A 10,070-nucleotide genomic window follows, 5' to 3' on the forward strand; every position below is an offset into this window, starting at 1 on the left:
AAACATAAATAAATTAATACATTAAACAACCTGTCAATAACTAAGCCTAACACAAGAATCTATTTTATATAAGTTTCTTTCTACTCTTCTTTCTTGCAAAGTCATCCACTAATTCATCAAAATTAAGTCAAGGAGCCATGGTAAACGACTTCTATGGAAGTCAAGAGCCCCATAGCAGGGGCCCTCGTGATCAAGGACCCTCTAATGGTATGCCCTGCTCTTCTCTAGGGCCCCCTGGTAGGGGCTCTCATAACCAGGGCCCTCCAAAATTATGCCCCCCTCTTTCCTAGGACCCCTAATAGCCAGAAGTCGAAGTCAGAGCAGTGCCACAACGCCTCATCCATTTTCATAAGGGGCCCAAAAGCATGGCTAGGGTCCCCAAAAGCATGGCTAGGGTCCCCAAGAGGCCCTGGGGTCAAAGTCCCTAATAGTCAGAGGATCCTTAAAATGGAGGGCCCTCGGAAATAAAAATATATTGTATCATAAATGTTGATAGGCATCGCAAAATGTTTTGGGCCAGGGCCCCCCCGGGGCCCCCTGACCTCAAGGGCCCCTGGGCGTTGGCCCCACTGGCCCGGTCAGTAATCCAGCCATGGGGACCCACTGTCTTTATGGACCTTGATTTTATTATATATAGTTGGTTTTATACAGCTGTTAGCTATGGGTGTGGCAGGAACACCTGAACACAATAATTAGGAGGGGTGTCCAGATACTTGGCGTGTTTGATCCTGAAGTTTTGCGCTTCTGTCCTGAATTTGAAACTGGAGCGAATGTGAAAAATTGTCATTACAACTGACTGACCAGCAGAGGGCAGCAAAAACAAGCTCTGCATACAGCGAGGTCCTCCATGTACATTTACTCAGCCCGACTGAACGATTTTTGTCCTGATCGGGGTCGTGGAGAATCTGGAGCCTACTCAGGCCACCTGCTTGCAGGGCAGTAATTCACTCTATACTGGAATTCATTCCATCACAGGGCTTCACACACCCATCGACCAGGAATAATTCAGATCAGCCAATCTACCTTCTGCGTGTTTGTAGGAGGTGAAAGGAAGCATACGAGAATATGAGAACATGTCAAACTTAGACTCACCACAGGCGAGCAGGTTTATTTCAGGGTGAAATTATTTCACTACACACCCATATAATCCTTGTATAAAAGTTTGTGCCCCCTTGGTTACTCAGTTAAGATTACATCAGATTTGAACACAGACAGGCTTGAGCTTAAAGTCTCTACAGGGACACTACACTACTAATGACCATGTCAAAGATGTTACAAAAAAAAGGGTTAAACATTATATGCTTCTGGAAAAGGCTGCAAAGCCATTTCTGAGGCTCTAAAACTCCACCGAACCACAGTGAGTTCAAATGGAGAAAACTTGAAACATCAGAACCCTCGACTTTAGTTAAGGACAAATAAATAACTAATAAAAAGACGCAATAAAGTAAATAATGGGGAGACCAAAAGAAGGTAAGCACTGCTAACCAAGAGGGATATCTGTGCTCATCTGATATTTGCAATAAATAAATGAATAATAAATAAATAAACAAATGAAATACTTTAATTAATACATAAAGAAACAAATAAATAAATAAATAAATTTGAGTACCTGGACGATACAGTTGTTGTATTTTCTTACATTAAAATATATATAAATATATTTGGAAAAGCAAATCCAGCATTCCTTAGTAAGAACATATTAGCAACAGTGAAACATGGTGGTGGTAGTATGACCGAGTGGAGATGTCTTGCTGCTTCAGGATTGTGAGAAAGAGAACTTCCACTCTCTGTAGGGAAAATTCTTCAGTAGAATGGGAGGTCATCTGTCCGTGAGCTAACGTAGAGGAGTAACTGGGTGATAGAGCAGGAACAGGATTCAAATAAAAATTTAGTTTAAATTCTAAACACCAGAAAAGAACCAGAATGAAAGTTTTGGAGCCACCTGGTGGAAGTTCTGTGTAAAACTATTTAGTCGAGGGGGCGAATACTTTATCCAGGGGTGATATGGGGTTAAATAACTTTGTCCTTCCTTTAAATCAGTAAAATAATTTCACATCAGCATTTTTATTTCATTTTAATGTTTTACCACTACTGTATCCTGGTCAGGGTCACAGAGGGTCCCTGGAAACATCGGGCATGATACAGTAACACACCCCAGACATCATGTCTGTATGTGGACGCCTGAACTGCCGACAGCACTGCTGGGGATTCGAACCCTGGATCCTAGAGGTAGTGAGCTACAGTAATTTATCTCTGCACCACAGAGCGATCACCTCCGTATACAGAAATTAAAACAGTAACCCCCCCCCCCCTCCCTCTTTTTTTAGTCATATCCAATTCCCCAATTGTAACTTGCTCGGCTACTGCAGATCCCACCCTGACTGATTAGAGCTGCAGAGTAACACCCACCCACCCCCACCTATCGTTTCCACATCCGTGAATCAAGCGTCTCTCATGATGCAGTCCTCTCATCCAGCCAGCAGTGGCCGCAATTGCAGCAGTAATCAGGAACCCTATCGGCCTCCCTCCCACACTCAGGCACAGTCAGATCGATGGCACAGCTGAGGTTTTCTGTATGTGAGGGTCTTTTTGGGATCGATGAACGTTTTTGGGATTAATGAGGGTTTTTGGGATCAGTGAAGGTTTAAGTTGTTTAAGGGCCCAACAGTGGGGTTTAAACCCTCCATCCCCACCCCCATGCACACACTCACCCCACACTCACCCCACACACTCACCCCACACACACACCCCACACACACAGAGAGACAGAAACAGAAATAAAGAGTCAGGATTCCGTTTTTCCCCCAAATGTTTATATATTTAATTTCTTTTCCCTCTTTTTTTTGCTGTAATGCAGAGACACGTCTACAGAAATCATTCACACAGGTTCATACAGGCCTCGCAACACAAGAACATCACAAAGTAAGAGCGTTTATCAGCTATTAAGAAATAAAAATCCTAATAGACGTCATTTTCTGTACATTCTGCAGAGACGTTCAGAATCCGGAACAGAAGTCAGAAGCTCTGATGAGCCGGAGCGTCTCTGCCGTCCGACTTATTCGTTATTAACGCTAAATAAACAAAAACCACCCAAGAAGCCCTAAATACGTCCACACAGCAACACCGCGGGTCCCCCGAGCGCCCCACACCCGGGCGGGGCGGGGGGGGAGCACACGGACAAAATATCAGAAACAGAAAGAAAGTAAAAGACTTTGGATTCTGCAGAGTCGGCGTCCATAAAACAGACACCGGCAAAAAACAATGCAAAAGCATAACAGACGTCGCACCGCCGCCGAGTTTGTGAGCTCTCTGTGCCCGTATAATGATCCAGGACTTTATTATTTGGTGTGTTTGTGGTCGGTTTGTATCATTTCCCACAATGCACTGCTCTGTGGCCTCGTCAGCTCTATTGTTTAACTGCCAATCTCGGATTTGGTTGGGCATGGATGCAGGAACGCACCAAATGAATCAGTAAATACTCAGGACGCCCCCCTCTGATCAGACCCCACCCTGATCCTGGTCTAAGTGCTGAGCCCTGCGAGCACGTCATGCAGAACACAGAGGAATAAAAGCGCACACCAGTCACACCCAGCGTGCCCGGATAACACCAGTACTGGTCTGATACTGACTGACTGGTACAGGATGGCACAAGTGTGGAAACGTTCCAAGCTGCTGGGCAGGACACACACCACACACACACACACACACACACACACACACACACACACACACACCACCCACCCAACCCACACAACCCACACACCCACCCAACCCACACACCCACACAACCCACACACACCCACCCACCCACCCACCCAACCCACTCACCCACCCACCCACCCACCCAACCCACTCACCCAAAACACACCCACCCACCCAACCCACTCACCCACCCACCCACCCACCCACCCAACCCACTCACCCACCCACCCACCCACCCACCCACACACCCACCCACACCCACACCCACCCAACCACCCACACCCACCCACACCCACTCACCCACCCACACCCACACCCACACACACACACACACACACACACACACACACACACACACACACACACACACACACACAATTAAACAACACTTAAACAATACAACATGGTCGATTCCCTCCAAAATAAAAAGGTGCTGCCTTTGGGATCCTTCCAGATTAATAATAATTATAATAATGAATAAATTAAACAGTGAGGAGACGAGAAATTGAACCAAGAAATCGAAGAGACGGAGCGATAACAGCAGACAGAACACGGCATTATGGGAAATTCGGTGAATGTACGGCATCGGAACCATTCGGGACCAGAATAATCAGCGGGACGTTTGTGCTGGGCGGTGAACACGGGCCCATAAACAGCGCAAGAGAGGGCACGAGGTCAAATCCCACTCATGTCTGTACCGACTGCAGACGATATCTGACACCCGGCCACAGACGGCTTTATCCAAGAGGCCTTACATTTGTACTCGGGTACAGTGCAAGCTACTGAGGGTTAAGGGCCTCGCTCAGGGGCCCGACTGTGGTGACTTGGTTGCATTGGCCTTAATTGCTGAGCTCCTCACTGAGCGTCTTCAGCTGGTTGCTGAACGTGAATTAGGACCAAATTAAAGGAAAATAGGGTTTCTTTTTAAATGCACACCATATAGATCCTATAGAACACACATGTCCCACAATGCACTGCTCTGTGGCTCGTCCAGACCAGGCTAACTCCACGCTCCACCATATAGAACCTATAGAACACACACATTTGATGTTCCATGTTCCAGGTTCTTGATGTTACAGTTGTAGCCTAGTGCTCAAGATACTGGACTATTAAGCAGAAGGTCGCTGGTTCAAGCCCCACCACTGCCAAGTTGCCACTGCTGGGCCCCTACGCAAGGCCCTTAACCCTCAATTGCTCAGACTGTACACTGTCACAGTACTGTAAGTCGCTTTGGATAAAAGCATCCGCTAAATGCCAAAAATGTAAATGGTTACGGTACTGGACTAGTAAGCCTCACTACAGCCAGGTTGCCACTGTTGGGCCCCTGAGAAAGGCCCTTAACCCTCAGTTGCTTAGACTGTGTCCTGTCACGGTACTGTAGGTCGCTTTGGAAAGAAGCGTCCGCATAATTTTGGGCTGAGCGGTGTAGAACTGCGACTGTATAATCCCCCGTATCTGCAGAGTTTGGCATGTTCTCAGGTGTTTGTAGGCATTGCTGCCTGATCAGAATAATAAGAGATGAAGTGATTATGGGCACGTGTGTACTGATCCGCAGGGTAAAGGGTCAAATTTACTATTTATTAGGATTATAACGTCATGTTTTACTCATGACAGGACAGGTAGTTACTGGTTAACTACTTGGTAACTACTTGTTAACCAGTTCAGTCATGGACAATTTAGTATCTTCAATTCACCTCACTTGCACGTCTTTGTACTGTGGGATGAAACCCACACGGACACGGGGAGAACATGCAAACTCCACACAGAAAGGACCCGGACCGCCCCGCCTGGGGTTCTAACCCAGGACCTTCTTGCTGTGAGGCGACCGTGCTACCCACCGAGCCGCCGTGCCGCCCGTATTAGGATCGTATCGTCAAATCCCGCTCGCATCTGTACCGACTGCAGACGATATCCGACACCCGGCCACAGACGGCTTTATCCAAGGTGCCTTACACTTGTACTCGGGTACAGTGCAAGCTACTGAGGGTTAAGGGCCTCGCTCAGGGGCCCGACTGTGGCGACTCGGCTGCATCGACCCTAACCGCTGAGGTACCACTGAGCTAATACATCCCTGGTAGAACTGGGTGCATTAGACACTACACACTGTGGTTCCATTCGTGACAGGACAGGTAGTTCCAGCTCACACCAACACGGTCATGGACAATTTTGGGTCTCCGATTCACCACACGGACACGGGGAGAACATGCAAACTCCACCACAGGGGCATCTCGCTGCGAGCCACCGTGCCACCCCAGTAAAGGGTGGAAGAAAGAAAAAAAATGACATTATTCACGTTAAGAAATAAACGATGGATCTATAGAAGCCTGCTTGACCGCGGCCGCGTCGTGGATTCCTAACATCCGGTCAGATTTAAAGAGCGCGACGTGACTCCGAACATTCAGGAGCAGGAACACTAACGATATCGAGATATAAACGTGCCACACTCACGCGCTTCAGAAAGGAGCGACGCTTTATTATTTATTCATGTTTTTTTTAATGGAAGCATTTCACTAACAAGCTTTTTTTTTTGGATTATTTTTATATTTTTCTGTTTTGTTTTCTCCCCCCAAACCCAAGATCTTATATTTATATAATCGTGGTAGTCGAACCCACACTCGTTTCCCAAGCGCACGTCACGCGGGACTAAACTACGCGTCTAGTTGAATAAAAAACGTGATAAATCATCTCATGGTTCTTTTTTTTTTTTTTACTAGGATGTAGAAAATGGATTGGCGTGACGACAGATCTGATTCGATGAGGTTTCGTATATACTGTGTTGAAATCATCTCAATACTTCCCAGAACACACGATCGATTCCGGGACGAATAAATAAACGTGATGGTTTGATTCCCTTTTATGGCGCGACTACGTTTCTCTGGGAGAGATTTAATGAGGAGGAGGACGGAGTGAAGGAAACGTGATCATGTGATGATTTTTATTTATTATTATTATTATTATTATTATAATTATCGAAGTTGTTGTTTGTATTCTGTCGGAGTGTGAATGCGCCGGTGTGTGGATGTGCTTCTCTCCAGATTTAAACATGAACCCAGAAGCGAGAGAGAGAGAGAGAGAGAGAGAGAGAGACAGACGCAGGTGGAGAGACGGATGGATGGACGGACTGGCGGATGGACGGAGGATCTACGCCTGCGCGTTGGTGCCGTTCTTGTCGGAGTTGATGGAGTTGGCGGTGGAGTCCTTCCGCGGCGGCATGCGCTCGTTTATCCGGTCCAAACCCCGCGCCTCCTCGAAGCTCTGGATCTTGTGCTGAGGGTTGAAGCCTTGGATGGCTGGAAGAGAAACAGAAGAACGTTGGTGGATGGAGAGCTCGCCGTGTCGTCTGTAGCTCAGATCATGAGGCTAAGTATGAGGTGGAACTTACTCCGACGGCGGCCATCAGAGTTAGCAGGCGGAACGAGAGAGAGAAGACGAGAATCGTTAGACACGACATCAAAACACCAAGACACAGAGGGACGACACACAGAGTGACCACACCCATCCACAACAATCATACTGTACTGTGGTGCTGAGGGAGACCGGCTGGGTCACCACTGCCTGCCTCAGACTTACACAGTCATCCTGAGACACAGGAGCGGGACATAACCAGTTCCCATCAGCTAGTTGTGAAAGTACTAACACACGCTCTGGGGTACAAACAACTATCAACGTGAGCTAACCTACAGAATCCAAAACGGACTTATTTAACTATATTATTATTATTCCAAATATTAGCAAGACCAAGCTTATGCCACACTATACAGAAACTAGAGAACACACACGTTTGATGTTCCATAGGTTCTAGATGTTACTTTCTGTATTCTGTGCGGCCGCAGTTGTAGCTTAGTGGTTAAGGTCTTGGACTAGTAATCTAATATATTTATATTTATTATTATTAATTACTATTATTACCATTTTAATTAGAATCCTTTTTATTATTATTATATTTATTATTACCAATTACTGCTAGTATTATTACTATTGTTATTACTAATATTAATTATCATTAATATTATTAGTATTTTAATTAATTAAATATATACATATATTAAAATGTTCTTATTGTTCTTATTATATTTATTACAATTATAATGATTATATTTATATTTATTATTATAAATTACTATTATTAGATTTATTATTGATTATTATTATTACCATTATTAATGATCATTATTATTCATATATTTATTATTATATTTATTATGTCTATGATTATTATTGTTATGCTTAATTATTATTATTATATTTATTGCTATTAATTACAATTATTAATGATAATCAATATCATGATAATTATATTTATTATTATTATTATTACCCTTATTAATTTTCATTATTATTAGTATTTCCATTAATTAAATATATAAATTAATTAAACTCTTATTATTATTATTATAATATTTATTACAATTGTAATTGTTATATTTATATTTATTAATTACTATTATTATTATTATCATTTTAATTAGAATCATTATTATATTTATTACAATTATAATTATTATATTTATATTTATTATTATTAATAACATTTAAATTCAAATAATCATTATTATCATTATTATATTTATAACAATTATTATTATATGTATTATTAATGACTATTATTATTATTATTATTATCATTTTAATTAGAATCATCATTATTGATATTATTGTTATTATTATTATTAATTATCATTATTATTAGTAGTATTTCCATTAATTGAATAAATAAATATTTTAAATTCTTCTTATTATATTTATTACAATTATAATTATTATATTTATTATTAATTACTATTATTATTATCATCATTTTAATTATTATTATAAATTTCTGCAATTATTATTACTCTTATTACCATTATTAATTATAATCCTTATTATTTTTATTACATTTTAGAATTAGAATTTGACTTTGGTTACACCGAAGCTCGCAAAGCTCTGTTTATTATTACATTATACCTTCTATTATTTATATATTATATAAATATTATTATTATTATATAATTATTTTTTATATTGAACCCCACCCACACTAATTAGTGGTAATACAGAAGTAAAGCAGGTCTTACTGTGAACCAGGAGAAGCGAGCGAGTTCTGTAGAGAACTGAGGGTGATGACACTCAGCACAAACTCCATATTAAAACCACCCACGCGCCCACCCACACACACAACATCGCTAAAGGCTAAGTGCTAACACACTGTTCACACAGACTGGTGGGAGTGAAGGTCCAGTAAACCAGCGCCGACCTTCATCTATTCATCATCAGTATTGTATCCACAGCGCTCCGGCTTTATGATATTCTCTATACGGCCGAAAACATCGTTTGTTTTATATATAATAAAGAAATGTGCTTCAATTATTGTTTTTCAAAAATATTTGTCCGTGTTTTGACCCCCCACCTCCCACCACACGGCGCTCGATCTCACCACCACTGGGAATAAATAATAAAACTAGAATAAATCTCTCATACATGCTGCGATAGCTGGACGGGGCGTCAGGATGGACGAGGAAACTACAGGTGGACTAAAACACAGACGGGAGACACACTACAACAGTACAGGGAGGGGTGTAACACACACACACACACACACACTCACACACAGAGATGAGTTGCATACCTCGGGCCTCGGCTGCTTCTACGGTGGCTGTGTAAGCGTGAGTAGCAGTGCCATGCCCAAAATGAACGGAGAGAGAGTGAGTCACGTTATTAATGCAAAACAAGATCAGAGAGATCAGACACGCACCAGAAACATCAAAATCATCATCAGAAATAATAAACACACCCCCCACAGCACCTTCAGATGAGTTGGTTCTGAGGAAATCATGCCGTCAATCAAACCATCATCACAGAGCAGAGTAACCATACGCTACTGTAACATCAGGACATGGTGTCTTTTATTTAATAACATGTCTGGGTCCGAGGGACGTCGGTGTCTGGGTATAGCAGACGTCAATGTCTGAGTCTGAGAGACGTCGGTGTCTGGGTTTGAAAAAGGGCGTGTCTGGGTCTGGGAGACAGTTTCTGGTAGAGGTGTGTCTGGGTCTGAGGGACCTTGGTGTCTGGGTTTGGGAGAGGGGTGTCTGTGTCTGAGGGACGTCTGGGTCTGAGGGATGTTGGTGTCTGGGTCTGAGGGACGTCTGGGTCTGAGAGACGGTGTCTGGGTTTGAAAGGGTTCCTGTGTCTGAGGGACGTCTGGGTCTGAAAGAGACATGTCTGTGTCTGAGGGCGTCTGGGTTTGGGAGAAGCGTGTCTCGGTCTGAGGGACGTCGGTGTCTGGGTCGGGAAAAGGGTGTGTCTGGGTCTGAGGGACCTTGGTGTTTGTTTCTGGGGGACCTTGGTGTCTGGGTTTGGGAGAGGGGTGTCTGTGTCTGAGGGAC

At 43.2% G+C, this 10,070-nt stretch overlaps 1 protein-coding gene across 3 annotated transcripts in view; it reads right to left on the bottom strand.

The window, feature by feature from the left end:
* Nucleotides 1-4,026: 4,026 nt before the first annotated feature.
* ppp3ccb (protein phosphatase 3, catalytic subunit, gamma isozyme, b) overlaps nucleotides 4,027-10,070 on the bottom strand; it is a 41,602-nt gene continuing 35,558 nt past the window's right edge. Inside the window, exons 13-14 of one of the 3 annotated variants that reach the window (XM_063014553.1) lie at nucleotides 9,311-9,337; nucleotides 4,027-6,983 (exon numbers count right to left, since the gene is read on the bottom strand). In XM_063014553.1, coding sequence (XP_062870623.1) covers nucleotides 6,844-6,983; nucleotides 9,311-9,337 — 167 coding nt within the window. In that variant the 3' untranslated portion in view covers nucleotides 4,027-6,843. Of the gene's footprint in view, nucleotides 6,993-9,310; nucleotides 9,338-10,070 lie in introns of all 3 variants that reach the window. The other 2 variants (XM_063014552.1, XM_063014554.1) reach the window with 2 other exon arrangements.

Source organism: Trichomycterus rosablanca, chromosome 18 (assembly GCF_030014385.1).
Source record: "Trichomycterus rosablanca isolate fTriRos1 chromosome 18, fTriRos1.hap1, whole genome shotgun sequence".
Taxonomy (NCBI): Eukaryota; Metazoa; Chordata; class Actinopteri; order Siluriformes; family Trichomycteridae; genus Trichomycterus; species Trichomycterus rosablanca.